Source organism: Vidua chalybeata, chromosome 8 (genome assembly GCF_026979565.1).
Source record: "Vidua chalybeata isolate OUT-0048 chromosome 8, bVidCha1 merged haplotype, whole genome shotgun sequence".
NCBI classification, from domain to species: Eukaryota; Metazoa; Chordata; class Aves; order Passeriformes; family Viduidae; genus Vidua; species Vidua chalybeata.
The window spans coordinates 12,915,740-12,933,015 of NC_071537.1; the positions used below are offsets into that span (position 1 = coordinate 12,915,740).

General features: G+C 50.2%; 1 protein-coding gene across 2 annotated transcripts in view; it reads right to left on the bottom strand.

Annotated features, from left to right (window-relative positions):
* Positions 1–8,335: 8,335 nt before the first annotated feature.
* Positions 8,336–17,276, bottom strand: part of SUFU (SUFU negative regulator of hedgehog signaling) — an 89,999-nt gene continuing 81,058 nt past the window's right edge. For both annotated transcript variants that reach the window (XM_053948983.1, XM_053948982.1), the window contains exon 12: positions 8,336–14,692. In XM_053948983.1, coding sequence (XP_053804958.1) covers positions 14,603–14,692 — 90 coding nt within the window. In that variant the 3' untranslated portion in view covers positions 8,336–14,602. The remainder of the gene's footprint in view (positions 14,693–17,276) is intronic.

The window sequence follows — 17,276 nt, forward strand, 5'->3', positions numbered from 1 at the left end:
ATGCCATCTCCCTGCCCATGCCAGAGAAGCTCCTTTGGCAAGGGAAGCCCCAAAGCCAGGCTGGGCACAGCAGTTCTTCCACAACCAGCATGAGCTGCCTGTGAGAAGGCTGTAGACAGGCCCCCCTCTGCCTACACAGCTCCCAAACCCCTTCCTGACAGTGCTGGGTGGCTGATGAACACCAGCAGGAGCAAGCTGCAGAAAGCCTGCCCATGCTTCAGTCTCCCCTCCACCAGGATCTTGGTGTGGGTCCCAGACGACTCCAAGGGGTCACAGAGGTGGTTTGTAGCTGAGTCCCGGTGTACATCCCTCAACCTCCCACAAGCTTCAGTTTTCCCAGCCACTGCCAGGCCATCATTCCCCTTTGCCAGAGGTCTCCCTTCAGCAGCCCTTAGTCCTGCTCTGGAAAGAGCACTTCCTACTCCCTGTCTCCCGAGTAAAGTATCAGCATGTCTGCTGAGCCCTCACTGAGCACTGGCTGGACTGCAGGTACGCCCTGCAGAGCTACCATGCTCAGGCACTCGTCATTAGCTCTGGCATTGAGGTGGCATTGCCTGGTGCAGATTATGTCCCTGGGAGCAGGGATGAAGTTGGCTGCTCCGCAGAGCCGAGGTACCAAACTCATTTTGGTGTTTAGGGCTTGGGACCCTGCTGAGTTGATGGCAGAGGGAGGGTGTTTGCAGAGATTTACAGAGCAGTTGGCTGTTAATGTGACACCATACCTGTCTGCCACCACCCTCTCTTGGGAACACTCCTGAAGGCTCTGGCACCCAGCCCTGCACCTTCCCCAGAAGCCTTGAGCCCTCTGGAAATGATACAAAGTGCTGTGTTTCTTGGGTCATTTATAACTCAATTAACCCATCAGAGAAAAGCCATCACTCCCCTTCTGTCCCCATCCATGTCAAGCTGGTGAGGTGGCTCTGTGTGATGAAGAAAGCTCCCTCCACCCTCCTCCATATGATTAACACGCTGAAGGTTTTCACTGAAGTTTAAGTTTTAAAGCTAGGTTTAAGGATGTAAGGAACTTGCAGGGTGGCAACAGTCTGGTTTCCAACACTAAATCTGTCTGTTATGGCCATCCCCTGGGTGCAGGAGAAGGGAAACAGCCCCTTGGAAGAGGCACAACACAGAGGTCCCCATGGTCAACTGCTGACCCAGCCCAGGACACACCACCTGCATGCACCACTTGTGCCCAACCATCCCATGGAGTGACACCTGTCCCTCACACACTGTCACCTGCCTGCTGTGGCATCCTCCCAGCCTGATCCTTTGGGAGAAGATGCACATGCGTGTATGCAGTGTCTGCAGGGAAAACCTCCTGTCTCTGACATTAATAAAAAAGGGGCCAGAAGCAGGGTGTGCAGCCTGGTCCCCACAGCACACAAAGCAGGTTCCCAGCCCCCCAGGCACTGGGATCCAGCAACACCCACATCTGACACTTGAAGCTGGGAACAGGTCTGGAATGGTGTGCTGGGTGCAGGGATGGTGATGCCCTTGTTGGCCCCGTGGGAGAGCCTTACCCTTGGGCAATGGGTGTGCAACTGGGGCTCCTCTTGGGGCAGAAATGCTGGCATTTCTCCCTTCCTCCCCGAGCCTAAAGCATGGGCCAAAGTGGGTATTGGGGGCTGGCCAAGGAGGGTGTTGGAGGCCATGTCAGGGTGTTGGAGGGGAGCTCTGCTTTGGTTCAAGCAAATCCAGGGTGTAAGAGCCCAGTCTGAGGTTGACTGGGTAGACAAATCTAGGGGTGCACAGCCAGGCAGCTGTGGAGCAGGGATGATGCTCCAGGGCTCACCACCTTGGCTGAGCTCGGGGTGCTGGTGGGTGCTGGTGAGTGCGGCAGCAGGTCCGGCAGCTGCGGGGCTGGAGCACCGGGAGCCGGATGAGGGCCAGTGTAGTTCCCTGCTTGGTGGGATTTCTTTCTATGCAAATGCCTGGGAGCAGCTGCCCTGCCGGCGTGACTCATTTCCTGCTCTTGTGTCACATTCTGGTCAGGCCAGTTTGGCAAAGGCTTTCTTCTCTCCCTCCCTGGCTTCTCCTCCTTTTCTCCCCAACGCCGAGGGCTGGGATGTGCATTTGCTCAGTCCCTGGCAGGATGAGGCAGGATTTTCAGGAAACTGCGTCAAAGCCACAAAACCTCCATATATATTAAAAAAAAAAAAAAAAAAAAACCCAAAACAACCAAACAAAAAATCCAGCACAATTTTCTCTTATTCTTTTTTTTTTTTTCTGAGCATGATGGAGACTGGCGGCCAGACAGGCTCCTCCGCTCTTCCCCCTCCTGGGGCGGCTCCTTCCCCTGAGACCCAGGGGACAGGACTGGGCAGAAAAGCTGTAATAGTTTGCTGGGTGGACAAAGGTGCAGCTTGGTCTCATTTCACCTTCTGCTGCCAGTTGTAGAGGTGCTGCCAGAGCCGGGCTGCCAGTGGGCAGCCTTTAACAGGGCATGGCTGGTGAGAGCATCCGGGGCAGCCACCATCCCTGGAATTTGCCCGACATTTCTTTTTCCTCAGCAGAGCTCTGGGGCAGTCTCACCACTGCACTCTGCACCAGCCCTTTCCTTGGTGCATCCATCTCTGGCACAGCATCCCACACCATAGTGAAGCATTTCCCAGAGGGAAAGATGGAGCTCCTCAGTGCTGCCAGCCCAGCAACAAGCTTGGGACATGAAGATGCCAGCCCCAAATCTGATCATAGGAGACAGGATGGGAGCAGGATACAATCCCACCACCTCCATTCCCATCTGCAGTTTGATTCAGCCACTCTCCCACCAGAAGGCCCTGTGGTCCCTGCCCAGAACAAGGTGTAATCTTTGCAATCTTCACATCTGTTTCTCAACCTTCCTGTTAATTTTCTGCACGTTCCCTGCAATTCAAGTCAGCTCCAGCCAAATGACCCAGTGCCACATACGTGCTAAAAAGCCCCCTGCCAGGGAGCTCTTGGGCTTTCCCGTAAAGAGCAGAGCATCCAAGGCTGCCATGCCCTGTGCAAGCCCAAACCTAAAGCCCCAAAGCTGCGTGGTGCCACGGAGCTCCAGTTTAGTGCAGCTGGAGGAAACTGAGGCAGGTGAGGGCATGGGATTGCTCCAGATCTGCGGCCCATGCACTCACTGCTGCTGGGGTTTAACTTCCTCTCAGAAAGCCTAAAGGTCTGTTTGCCCACAGTGAAGGGAAAAGCAGGAGGACACTGGTATAAATTAGGTCAGGAAGCGTGGCTAATAAACTGTCACTCCTGGTTGTGTAATGGGAGCAATTATTGGTTTAGGTTTTGTTAAGACACCAGGAAGGAAAACACGACCAATCTGGGGGTAGGAGTGTGATGGCAAACAAAAAAGGAGGGTCCTGTTGACAGAAGGATGAAGCTGCTTTTGTGTTGGAGGCATTTCTGTCTCATCCTGGCAGCCTGAGGCTTGAACAGACTCCTGCATGGGGAATGCAGGGAAGGGCTTCCCAGCTCTCTCTGTGCTCTCTCCTTCCCCTGGGCACCCCAGGGCTCCAGAGTCTGTAGGCAGGTGTTTTTAACCTCTCTATAGTCTCCCTATCCATGATCCACTCTACTCAGCTCAGCATTGGTGCCCACTGTCCCCCCACAGATCCTCCTTTGGGGTCCAATGGGGACCTGTGGGCAGGAAAGCCTGGGAGAAAGTGCGTGAGCTCTTCCTGCATCTGATGGCCCTCCTCTCCCTGCGGAGCTGCCAGGCTTCCCTTGCTGCCCACCACCTTGTGCTGCCCCCTGCACTGCTGGCAGCAAACACCTCTGTCTGTCCCTCCCTGCTGCCCATCTCTGAAGGGAGAGACTGGTGGTGGAGTTCACCCAGAGCCTGGCCAGAACAAACTCAGAACTCTCCATGAACAAAACCCCAGGGCCCTGACAAACCTGTGGTGGGGACACCTGGCTCCCCGCCACGGGTGTCAGGAGAGTGGGAGGCTCCTGGAGTGAATCCAGCTAATGCACACCACTAAGGAGGGGCTGTGGCACCTGGCAGCCAGGGTTAGCCTTTAACCACCCAAAACATGTCAGAAAGGGAGAGGAAATTCTTGAGGCATCTATTAACATAAAAGGAGTCATACTTTACGTTCGGTCCCACTTATGGCTTATAAATGATTACTGCACCTTTTAATAAATGGTTAATCAAGTGTTAGAGTCCAAACAAGTTGATGGGTTGCTTATTACCACAGTTTATAACCTTTTATGAATGCCTTCTGTTGATGTACTTATAAACATCCATACCACGTACTTCTCATGTCTTGACACGTTGGTCACATCTGTTTGAAGTTTATTAACTCTTGAGCTGCTCACTCACAGGCTGGGGGTATCCCCCTATTGCTCTGTATCAATCCATGCAGCTCAGAGGGCACACCTGCACCAGCTGAGGGGCGGTGTGGGCATCCCCCTTCATCCAAAAGAGGCTCCAGGCAAGCAGGATGCAGCTGCATCAGAAATAAGTTGGCAGTGGGGTGTTGCTCCCAGGGGTGCATTTATTTTGGCCACCAGGACAAAGAGCCAAGGGAAGTCAGTGGGAGATTCTTCCTCTCTTGAAGTCACCGAGCCGAGACAGGACGTCGTCCTGGGCCGCCCGCTTGAATCAAAACCACAAGTTATTGGGCTCAGTGCAAGGAGAATTGGGGGAAATTTTCTGGTCTGCAAACACAGGAGGTAAAAGACGATGATTTAATGTGCTTTTTTGGACTAGAAACCCACGGAAACATCCTTGGCCATCGCTGTTCCTGTGCAGCCAAAGCCCCCATCCCACCATGCTGCAAATAATGAAACGAAACTTTCAACAAGCTGAATAATCAGAAAACAATTTTCCAATAAAATCATTCCCTGAAATCTCCTTTTAAGGAAAGGACTGGGATTCCCACTGCCGAGCGTGTTCCCAACGCCTCACAGTATTGTTCGGCTGGCTGTGCTGGGGCTGGGCAGGCTGCCACACCGCCCTGTGCCCCCGGGGATGCTCCCTGTCACATGGCCCAGCTGCCCCTCTACTCCTGAGCCCCTTTGCCTTTATGTTTCCCCTTTGCTGCAAGCTTCTGATAATTCTCCTGTTCAAAAAGCAAGTGGGACATACGAGGTGCCATGGCCCCGTGCTTGCTCCAGCATTTTTAACAGCCAGAGAAGGGATTTGTGCATTAAGCAGACAGGGATGATCCCAGCCCAGGCAGCAAGCTGGGTCTCCCAGGTCATCTTGGCCTTGGACACTCCTGAAGATTTTTTTAATATCTAACCATGCTTTTTCCTTTGCTCCCTGCTGGCCAGCCCTTCCAAAGTGGGTACTACCCTGTCTACTGCAGCAGGAGCATCTCCAGCACGGGATAGCCCTGCTTGCTGCCCTCCAGCGGGTTATGGTTTGTGGCCAGAGTGTAGAAAGTCTGAGGAAATGAGAATACTGGGAAAGGGCATTAAAAATACTCCTCCCCTAGGAAAAACAAAACCAAACCTGAGGTACACTTTTTTGGAAAGCCACTGTGGCAATGGCTGCTGCTTGAAACGAGGCTGCAGGCAGTGCTTCCCTGTGGCAGGTGAGCAGTGGGGCATGGAGGGGAAAGAGGGGACAAAGCCTGCACTGAGGCCACTGTGGCTGAGCTGCTATGGCCTGTCCAAACACTGCTTCAGTTCTTGTGAGCGATTAGGTGACAGGGCAAGGTAATGCCATTTTTTTCCCCAGTGCAAACCCTGCCTGACAGCAGGAACAGTTACTCTGAAAGCTGTTTGTAGAAGCTGGAGCTTTTAGGCACACTGTGGGTGCCTAGACAGGGAGCTGGGGCATGCAGGGGGCTTCCCTACAGTCTCTTTCCCCTCCTGCCAGGTCCTGGTTTCCTATGCCAGACTTGAGGCTGTGACAAGCAACAGGACAAGGCTGGTTCCCTGGTGTCCCCAAAGCTTGGCTGTGGGGCTGGGGGTGCTTGTCCTGTGCCAGAGGGAGGCAGCAGGATCTGGCCAAGCCTGGCTGCTCTGGGACCCTCTCCAGTCATGGATTGGCCACTGGGCCCCCAGGAATATGGGGCATTAATATGTTGGGTCCTATGCACTGGGCTGTGTTCCTCTGCACCGAGGCGCTGCTGGGGCCAGCTGTGCTACAAACATCAGCTGGGAGAGACAGCAAGCAGGAGAGAAATGAGGGAAAAAGAGGGGAAAAAGGAAAACCCAAAGGGACGTGGTGTGCTGATCTCCTGTGAGCCCACATTTCTGGGTGTTGTACGACAGACACATCCTTGTGGTCCAGGGGGCTGAAGTGTGGAGAACACTTCCTTCCCATGTCTGCACCATCCTGCCATGGGCTAGGGGACATGCCATGGGATGGGGGTGTGCCATGGGAAGGAACATGCTGTGGGGGTGATGCTTTGTGAGGGGGTTGAGGGTCAGAACTGTTCCTGGGTGCCCAAGTCCAGTCATTTTGGCTCTGTCCTGGGTGGGCAGGGAGCACCACGGGAGTAGGAGCCCCTTGCTGTGGGGATGCTCCCTTGTTCCACCCATGGGGGCCCATCTCCCACCCCGCTTCATCTCCCTCTTCAGCTTCACAGGTGCACCCTCTTCCCCACTGAGGTTCCCAGGTGCTGCCATTCACTTCTCTGATGGGAAATGAGCCCCAGCCCTCTCTCCACATTCCAGAAAAAACCACCAAGAGAGGAGTGAAATAAACAAACAAATCCCTTCCCTCTCCTGGCTTGGCATCTGCTCACAGCCCTTCCATTATTAATTAGAGAAGCTGCCGGCATTATTAGCAACAAACTGCTCCTAATGAAGTTCAGAGCCGCAGATCCAGGAGGGGCTCCCAGACACTGCTTTTCAGAAACCTTAATTAAATTCACTGCCCGAAGGTGCTTTTGGCCGGGGTGGAGGCAGAGCAGTGAGGCTGCCTGGGCTGGGCACAGCCATGCCGGCGGTGGGACTTGGGGGGAAGAGTGCCAGCAGGAGAGGGGCATCCCACTGTGCCACAGTTCCACGGTCCCCTCCAGATTTGGGGCTGAACAGAGGAATCAGCTGGGATGCAGTGTTGCAAAGGGAATACTGCCTGGCCACCACAGGAAAGGCGAAAGTGGATAGTTTAATTCATTAATTAAATTTACCAAGTGGCTGATGATGAGGGTTCCCTGCACTACGTGGGTCCCTTGCTGGTCTGGCTCTGCTGTCTTTGCTGGGATGTCCTAAAGAGGCAGCCCTGTGCTTGTTTATGCTTTGAAAACTGGGAAGGCAAGAGGCGTGAAGGGGTCTTGGGCCAAAGAACCAGTTGTGGGTGGCCTCTCTCCTCCCAAGCCCCTGTCTGGGTAAATAACCTCACTGGGGAACCCCACTGACCACCAAGATTTCCTCAAGCGAGATGGCAAAACCTTACCAAGCTGTGGTGATCTCTTTGTCATGTCCAGCAGGGGCTGTTCTGCACTGGCAGAGCTTGGAGATCTCACTGCTTTGCATTGGGGCTGGGGCAGTTTGTGTCTGGATGCAGCTGTAGGAGAGGTCTTAGGAAAAGGATGGCTTTCACTCCAAACTTCAAAGGCAAAGAAATCCTTGCAGAAACCCTTTCTGCTGATTGCTCCCCTTTTGATGCAGGGTGGGCTGAGGTAACACCTGCGAAGAGCAAGTGCAAAACCTGCCTAAAGCTGGATTTTGGCTCTCCATGCATCCTTTCCTTTCCCTGTCATCCTTCCTGATGAGCACTGCAATCTCCCCCCCCCCCCCCCCGCCCAGATATTCCACCCTTTCTCTCTGGCCTTAAAGGCATTTATTACTGAGGAGTGTAAAAAGATTACTGCAAAATCGTTCTGTGTTACTGGGAAATCATTGCAACATTAGCTCAGTAATATTTTTTCATAAGTGTTTGCTGTGTCTCTTCTCCAACATATTCAGTCTCTGCACACACATCCACACCCCCACAAATCCCACTGAAGCCAGGAGGCACTTGGCAGAGGACAGGAACACGGACCTGACCTGACACTCACCCCAGCTCTCTCCTTCCTGTGCTGGTGGACAAGGTTGCCATCCCTCAGCCAACTGGCTGCATCCTTGGACCCACGTGCAAGCACTCCCTATTCCAGCTTGTCCAAAGAGCACAGAAAACCCTGGCTGTCAGGGCACTCAGGCTGCCTTGACTCAAGGGGTTTTGCCAGCAGATGCTCATGGAAGATGCTGAACCTGGCAGGTGCTGGGAGCAGTCACTTTGCTGAGTTTTTAGGGGAACAAAAGATCCCTTTCCCTCCCACACTTGGCCAAGAGACCCCACTTCCCTGGGAGCAGGGAAGAAGGTGTCAGTGAGGAGAAGGAGATGCCAAAGGAGCCACAGAGCTGAGCAGGAGACAGTCGGTCCCACCGTGCTGCCCACAGAGAAGGACACTGACAATTCTGCAAATACCTTTAATGCACTTAGAATACACAGGAGGAAAAAAAATGTTTAGTGATTCACAAAAATATTACAAAAAGTCACGTGCAGGCGAAACACACCCAGCACTGCAATAACAATGTAAGAATTTACATTAGAAACTAATATAAAATATTTAAAAACCTCTGCTAGTTTAGCTTTCTGTTTGTTTTTTATTAAAAAAAAGGAGGAGGGGAGAGGGAAGAAAGGCCATCTACAAGGTACTGGTACACCGGCCACAGAAACACAGGCTCCTTCCAGCCCCGCTGGGAGTGTCCTGGGGCTCCTCCATCCACATGACCCCTGCGTCCACAGACCACACACACACACACACACACACACACATACACAGTTGAAGCACAGAAAAGTTCACCCCAGGGCTGCAAGGGCAGCCCCAGAGGTCAGGGCTTGCTCTGGTCCCAGTCACCCATGTGTCCCCTGCCCTGGCAACCTTGCCTTTGCTCCCATTCAGCACACAAAACAAGTAGTGTCCCCAGAAAGAGGCAAAACCTCCATCCATTTAAAAAAAGGGAAAAATTTGTGTGTCCAGCCTGGGCTGGACAAGAGAAGGGTTTTGAAAGAGCAGACTTGGGTTTGGAGCATGACCGTGGCCAAACTCACAGAACCAGGACTGCAGGGCTGGATGGGTGCAAGGAGCACCCCAGTGTGGGGGCCAGGGCATCACTACGAGCCCCTAGCAGGATGCTGCCTGCTTCCACGGGGCTGCAGATTCCCACTTTGGGGAAAGCCAGAAGCCCAGAGCTCCCCAGCCTGTGATCAGTCCCTACACCAGGACAACATGGCCACTCACACCCACCTCCCCTTCCTCAGCCCCTGTGCGTTTTGCATCCTGCCTGCTTCTGTCGGCAGAGCAGCACAGGAACCTCGTCAGCAGCACCACAGAGCCCTTCTGCTCCCATCCTGCTCGGGGCATTGTCAACAAGCCGTGTTTATGTGGGACCTACCGCACACGGTGACAGCTCGGTCCCTCCCACCCTCGCCGCTCGTGCAGTGGAGTTTCCGGAGCCGCACTTTTGCTGCAGTTGGGCCCCAGGGAAAGGAACAAAGGAGCCATTTTCATCTCCAGCCTCGTCGGGAGCGGAGGGAGAGGGCAAGAGAAAAGAACAGTGTTTGCAAAACACAACAATCGGCAGGAAATTTTCTTCGGGCTTTTTGAGGTTGGGTTTGTTTCTCTCTCTCTTCCTCTTTTTAAAGAGGGTAGGCACAGCATCAGGACAGTTTAAAAACAACCAGGCCCTGGCCAGCCACATCTGCCATGTGCAGCCCTTCCTGGGCTGATGATCCTCTCTTGTTATCAGGGTTCCACAAGCCAAATGGTGAACGATGCTGTGGTCTTCCAGCAGGGGAAAGAGACAGGGCAGCCCCTTCACAGCAGACTAGAAATGACGTTTTTGAACTGGTGTGCCACTTAGGATGATTTTATGGTCTGTCAGCAACTTTAGGGGAAACAGAATCATGGTAGAAATGAAGAGGTGGTGAAGCATGATACACGACAGGTTCACTGCCTGAGAGACAAGTCGATACGGGATCACGTTTAAAACACATTTGCAACCTCAGGCCTATTCTCCATTTGAAATTTTGGACTCATGTCAAACACAAGGGTTGGGTTTTTTTTTTGAAAGAAGAGAGAACAAGCAGACACTGCACAACAGAAAAAAATGTTTAAAATGTTATAAAAATAGTAGGTTGAAACAGAGTTTGTTAGGTCGAGAGACTTAAACCCAGCTTTAAAATCTTAAGAGGTGAACCCCATAGGCAAATGTGGATTTTGAGATTGCTTTGGATACAGTCTGGCTGCTGTGCAGGCTGGCATTTATTAATAGGGACAGATGCACAGAAATGAATTCTTGGTTGCTCAACAATTCATCTGCCCTTGCAGCTTCACTCACAGGAAAAATTAAGGCACAATGTGTTCTCTCACAGGAGGGCAGTCACCCAGTCCCTGGGAGGTGGAAGGGCTCTCCTGGTGCTGGAACCCTTCCTTACCTGGCCCAGATGGAGCAGGGGCTGAAGCCCAAGACTTGATACAGTGGAGCCAGAAGGCACAAGGCCATGCTCTGGGCTAGGGGAAAACTGGACACACGGCTCCCTCCCTGTTCTTCCTCTGGCCTGAAACTTTTCTCCCCACCTGATGTGATGCAGCCTTGCTCTGGCCAGGTACAAGCTGGAAAAGCAGGACATGGACTCTGGATGCCAACCTAGGATGAGGGAAGAGCCAAGCATTGCTTTCAAGTGTTTTCGGTTTTTTAAAAAAATATTTCTACTGGTCCCAGATAAAAAACAACACAACCCTTACTTCTCCCAAGACCATTTGATGACCTGATGGTGTAATTTCAAAAGCCATGCAAAAGCAACTGAATGTTTAAAGTGAAGAGCTTCAGAATATAATTTCAAATCACTGCTGGCAATTCCACATAGAGTAAAACCAATATACACTATCCTCGAAGAATTAGACACAGCAGGCACCAACTATCTAAGCCATTGAAAATATGGTTACAGCAGCTACAAGACTGACTGCTCTGTTCAGATCACACCCTACATACTTTAATACTGAAATTATACATTCCTCGTCCTGTTTTTAATCAGAAATTGAGAGAGAGGGAGAGTAGCCCTGGCTTTTAAGACTTCTCCTGTTTCAGAATTGCTGTCACATGCTGGATTTTCAAGGCTCTTCATCTTTCCAAATATCTGAATTGACCTGCATTGCCAGATTTCTTCAAAAGAGAGAAATCCTGTACTCACTGCTTCTAAACTGCTTACGTTTCCATCCAGGTCACTGTCTTTAGCCAACACAAGCCCCACAGGTTTTGGTTCCATACAAATCTACTTCAGGCCTTCTACACAATCGAGAAAAAAATCAGCACCAGTGGTCCTACCATCTCATCAGGTTTGGGCTAGAAAAACACCGTGGCATTTATTAACACTGATGACTTCCCTCTTTCAAACTACATGCTGACTAAAATACAAAGGTTTCTTTTCCATTTCATTCACACACAGACGTGTCCTCTTGCCCCAAGATGAAAATATCCAAACTTCACATCTCATTTACTTGCCAATGAGTAAGCCTTTGGCACAGTTGCAAACTTGATGTGAATTGTGAGGGGATGTCCTGTGGCTGCCCAGCTCTTCAGGATACTGAGTAACTGCAACTTTCTTACTCTTAGATAAATTGCTGAGAGGCAGCGACAAGACCAGGGAGCTTAAGGGCTGACTTTCACCAGGTTCTCACAGTTGCTCTAACAATAAGACACAGAATTCTATTTTAGCAATTATTTGTCTAATATTTCCCGCCTTACCTAAATAGGAAGATTTCACTTCCTTCCCTTCAAGCCTTCCCCCCTCAATTGTTATCTGGCTACCAGCAAAGATCTGTGAAAAAGTGTCTCGGAAATAGAGATTTCTGGCATGCCACCTGTTCATAACTCAAATACACAGAACTATATATAAATACATGACATGGAACAAAAATACACACACACACACACACACGCACAAGGATACTGGGTGGATTATCACATGCATTCAGCGTGCTCCCTCTGAAGTCAATGGAAACCCAGCCCAGAGCATCTGATGAGAGTAAATACAGTGAGGAAAACACTTGCATGAGAAAGGCAGAACTGGAGCACAAGCCAACTTGGAGGAGGTGCTTTCCCTGCATACAGCACCAGATCCCTGCCGTGAAGGCTCAAAGAGTTCATAGGGCAGGAGGTCCCAAGCTTTCCAGATGTGTGTCAGAGCCCAGAGAGGGTCTGATGGACTTCTCTCTGCCCTGTGCTGATCTCTGCAGGAATAGCAACAACTGACCTTCCAAATGTCCCTTCTCCACCAAGATGTGGATTTTAAGCTCCTTTTAATGAGAGCTAGCATCTGGAAACAAGGAAGAGCAGCCAGCATCGTGGCAACAGGCCAGTTCTGCTGCAGCACCCTCAGCAAGCTTGTACAAGAGCATCCACGGGCTACTGTTGGATGGCTTTGGGACAAAATTGTAGTTGCTGCCCTTGTCTTTTCCCCACTGCCACAATTATCTGTTTGCCCATTATCTTGTGGTGGGACACTTGGGCACATCGTTTTTGAAGCTGGACTGGTAGGTTTTCATGCCACTTTCTCACCCACGCTGTCCCTTGCACATACATCTACAGTGCAGAAGGGATGCTTAGTGCTAACCAGGACAATGAAAACTGGCCAAGAGATCCCATGGATGAATGCAGCCTGCCACAGCACAGAAATCACTCTGGCTGGCACATGCAGATATCTGGAAGTTTGTTCTTTCACAGCAGGATTTTAAGATGATCCTCTGAGTTCAGACAAAATGACAAACTCATTTACATGTAAATTGCTTTCATAGCTTTGCAGAAAGGAAGGTTCTGCAGAGCAGTGTTGGACCCTGCATTTGGCCTGCCTTAAATTATAATATAAAAACAATTATAATAATACAAACACTACTTTGTACACAAAGCACGCCCTCCCCTGCAAACCCTGGCATGCTTCGGTAGGTCCTGCAGCCCTCTAGTCAATAGTCACCCTCTCTGCACAGAGAGACACTGAGTGACTTGCCTGAGGCCACAGAAAAATTCTGTAGCAAGTCCAAGGAAAGCTTTGTGGCTCCTAGCTCTGCTTCTTGACCAGCATTAAGCAGCCTCAAATATATGCAGAAAACATCAAAGCTGACTGTGCTGGGAAGAAATTAAATCAGAAAACAAACAGAAAACCAACCCCAGAGTACTGTGAGGCCTCCTGGACTTTGCTGTTTGATCAGGGGAGTTAAGTGTTAAAAGCTTTTGTTATACTTGTATTAGGATCACACAGCAACTGTGCATAAACCACCAGTTATCTTGTAGGCAGAAAGGGGTGGAAGGAAAGCTGCACCTCCCCTGACAAGGAGTGAAGACTTGTCACCAAAAGACAATGGGCAGAGGAAGGCTGGGGAATATGCATCAGAAACAGCCTGCAGCAGCAACAGGGGGTAAAGCTTGCGGTGGGTTGCTGCAGGTATCCACAGGGCCAGCAGCTGATGCAGAGACACAACCTGGCACTGCAGAGACCAGCTCCTCTGCACACGTTTTGCTCCAAGGAGGAAGCCACAGGGATCTAGAGAGAATGTCTTTTTAAACTGGTTTTGATGCTTTACAGTTCAAACCCACCTGAAAGGAGGAAGGTCAGCAACAAGAGCCACCACAGTGAGGCTAGAGGGGAAAATGGAGCTGCACTGGGGCACAACCCTGCTGGAACAGGGAGAATAGCTGGCTTCATTGAGGCTGAGACTCCTTTCTGCTGTGCCAGGGCAGCAGAGATCTCTACTTCATATGCTTTCAAGCAGCCCCCTGATCCTGCAAAGCTGCTGAAGTTGTCCCTGTGAACAAATGATTCTTTCTAGCTTCTCAAATTCTGTACAATAGCAAGGAAAAAATACTTGACAGTATCTCTTTAAAGATAAACACACTGTAAACAGGAGATCTCCCCCGCCCCGGTAGCTTTCTTCCTCCTGCTTGTGCAAAACCAGAGGTTGCGACCTTCTCTGGGGTTCAGGCACAAGGACAGGATGCATGAGAATAAAGTTGCCTCTGTTTGCAGTGATACCATAGCTAATAGCACCAAGACCAACACTTAAAACATGCCTAATTTGAGGGCAGGGAGGATCTGGATTTGTTTTTCTTGACTGAACTGGAAAGTTCATCTTTAAATCTGTTCAGCTTCAAGCATGTGAGCTTTTGGCCTCCTTTAAACAGGGGAAATACCATTCCATTTCTAAAAAGAAAAAAAATAGCACATGGAAGAACAGTTCTGCAGTCAGTAAAAGTTTGGCTAACAAAAGGACTCCAGAGTCACGTAAAGAACATTTAATCCATGGATTATAGGCTCGCACCTGGCAGAAATGTATGTGTAAATACAGGCGTGCAGAGCGTCTACACCCTGGGCTAAGGCAGAGGGGAGTTCTGCAGCTAGGAGAGAGAAAGGATTCTTACTACTAATTTTCATAGTTAAATATTTCTCACTCGCACTCACACATACGCAGGCTGCTCCCAGAGAGTTCAGCCTTGGGAAGGATAAAGGAAAGGGCTCAGTTCGGTCTGGGCTGGTGCTGAGTAGCTCCTCTTCTGTTTGCAGTGGTTGTGCAGCAAACTCTTTTTATTTGCAGGCAGAGTTTTTACTGCATTAATTATCCTGTGAGTCACTGGGTAATGGACAGTAACTTGGCTCTCCCAGTTGTTAGAATAGTGTAATTCAGCTCTAATGCAGTGGGTTGTCGAACACGGCATCTGGCAAGATGGAAACTTTCAGTTTCTTTTCAGGCCAGCTGTACTCCTTTGGAAGTTTAAACTGTAAGACAGTAAAGAGAACCAGTTAATGCATATTACTGCAATCTGCACAGAAAAAACAAAATTGTTGCAAAGGCGGGCAGCCCCATGTTATTATTATTTTTTAAAACAAGAGGCCACTAAGAAAACATTTCCCCATCAGTATGTTTTGGACAGCAGTGGACATTAGATAATGTGGCCTGTCTCAGCTGCCAAAGTAAAGTTCTGAACTCTCAGCCCAAGCGCTGTTTATTTCGTCAGATGAATTTTGGAGGGTTTCTGTTCCCATCACTATTTCCTCTTCCCAACATCTCGGAAGATTTGCAGCAGAAGTGTCTTCCCTCCTATCTAACCATGTCCCTCTTCTTTCACCCAGCCCATCCCCCAGAGCCCACATTTGCTTTAAAGGGAGTCTTAGGGCAGCTTTCAAACCCCTTCTCGTTCAGAGTGGAATGTAGGTGAGCCATCAGAGCTCTCTGGTGACAGGCAAACTATGCTGCCCTGGCTGGGGAGAGCCAGTGTGCCTGCACAGCATTCCTGCTGCAGTCCTTCCCACCTCTGGCACAAAGGCCTCACAGAGCCCCACAATGCCTTGTGCTCACACAGGCACTTGGCTGCTCAGGCTGTTTTGCAAACACTGGTTGAAAAACACAGAAGGGAGATTCTTTGTCCCAGTCTGGTTTACACAGCACTGTCTGTGGCTAATGTTTCCCAAACAAGGCAAGTCCACCTGTCCCATCCTGATGTCCCTGCTTGGGCTAGGAAGTCACCCCAACATCAACCCAAACACAACCATTCAGGGACAGAGCTGCAAGGAGCCTTACCGCCAACCCTTCTCACAACCACATGGCCAGTGCCCAAGCATTCACACAGGTCTCTCAAACACAGCTCTGAGGTGGGGGTGAAGGTGTGGGGTGGAATCTCTTAGGCCACAAATCTGTCCCATCCACAGCTGAATGGCAACCACTTCTGCATAGGCATTTTATGCAATCCCAATGGCCAACCTGAGGACCCAAAACACCTGGGGGAGATAGCTCTGGAAGCCTGTTTGCACACTCATTTTGTTTTCAAAACTGTACTGCACCTGGTGTTGCACTGCCTTGCCCTGTGATACTCTCTGACACCTGATGGGACTCCCAGGGAGGAATCTTGTGGGGACCCAGCTCCACCAGTGACAATCTGCCCTGGAGGTGGCTAATTCAGAATAGTTATGGATACAGTGGTCCTCTCCTAGGAGAATCCTCAGACCCAGGCCAGCAGCACCGTAGGCTTCCCAGGGGCTGTTTGAATAAGAGAGCTGGTACAAGGGGACAGTGACCTCGAAATCCTCAGTCTTTCTCCAATTATTTGTCTTTCTTCCTGTAAGCACTCTGTTTCTGATGGACACCAACACAGGCTCAGTGCGAGGTTCCTGCTAAAGGAGATCCCCTCCAGCTGCCTGCTCCACAGCAAGTGTGTCTCTAACATGAATTTGCTCCTGACCTTGCTCCATTTGCAGCTGCCCATGAGGGTGAAGTTGGTATACCTGCAGTTGGTATCCATTAACCTTAATATGCTGGTGGTTCATGGTATGATCCATGATCTGGGGGCACAGCAGGAGGATTCTTCAGGATAGAGGCTACCACTAACTTCTGTTCGTTATCCTCTAGGAAACAAACAGCTCAAGTCCTATCTAAGTTTTTTTATAAACTCAAGCCCTGTGTACTGCTTGCACTATGTAATCTACTGGCCCTGCACAGCCAAGGGAATTCTGAGTTACTGTCCAGGACATGTGAAAAACATGGAAAGAGACTTAGACAGATTATTTCACTTAATTTCACTTAACACAGGTGGTTCTTTATGCAGCAAAGGAAAGACTCCTCACAGTGCTTCATTCTACCACATGAACATCATCAGCAACAGTCAGGACTGATGAGGAATGCTTTCAGTTGGCCCGACCTGGATCCTGCAAGTAACAAATCCTTGGAGGAATCTGGATGCTGAAAGATCACATTTCATCTCAAGTATTTTCCTTTTTATAAACAGCAGTGGTTCCAAAGCAATCCTCTTGGAGAAGTCATCCTTTGCATTTGTTTGTTTTTCACTTTTTAATTCAGCAAAGTCACAGTGAGTGGGAACCAAACACCCTGTTGCTGTGCCAGGAGCTGCCATGCTCTTTGCCTCAACAGACAGTGAAAGAACATGAGCCATCCAAAGCCCTCACTAAAGGGCCCTCAAACCAAAGTGCTCCTGGGCTTCCATGTCACTAGTAAAAATGAGCTTTGGATTAGGTTTAACTGGATAAAAGCTGGCCTGAAAGTCACTGCACAGCCAGCAGCATGCTCCCCTCACTCACACAGTGAGGAACACTCTGGCATTAAGTCAACTCTGGATTAAACAATTAGAGCCCTGAGATTTTTCCTGGGGGGAGGGGAGCAGAGCAAGGGATGGGAAGGCTGCTCTACAAGCCAAGGAAAGTTTCTTTAGAGTCTGCAGGGAGCTGTAAAAAATGGGATTAAAAATATTACATGTCATTTCTGCCACTGATCTTTGAAGTCAAGCAGAATATTTATATGGCATGCATGGGAGAGAAGGTGTTAAATGTTCCCCAGGAAGAGATCACATGG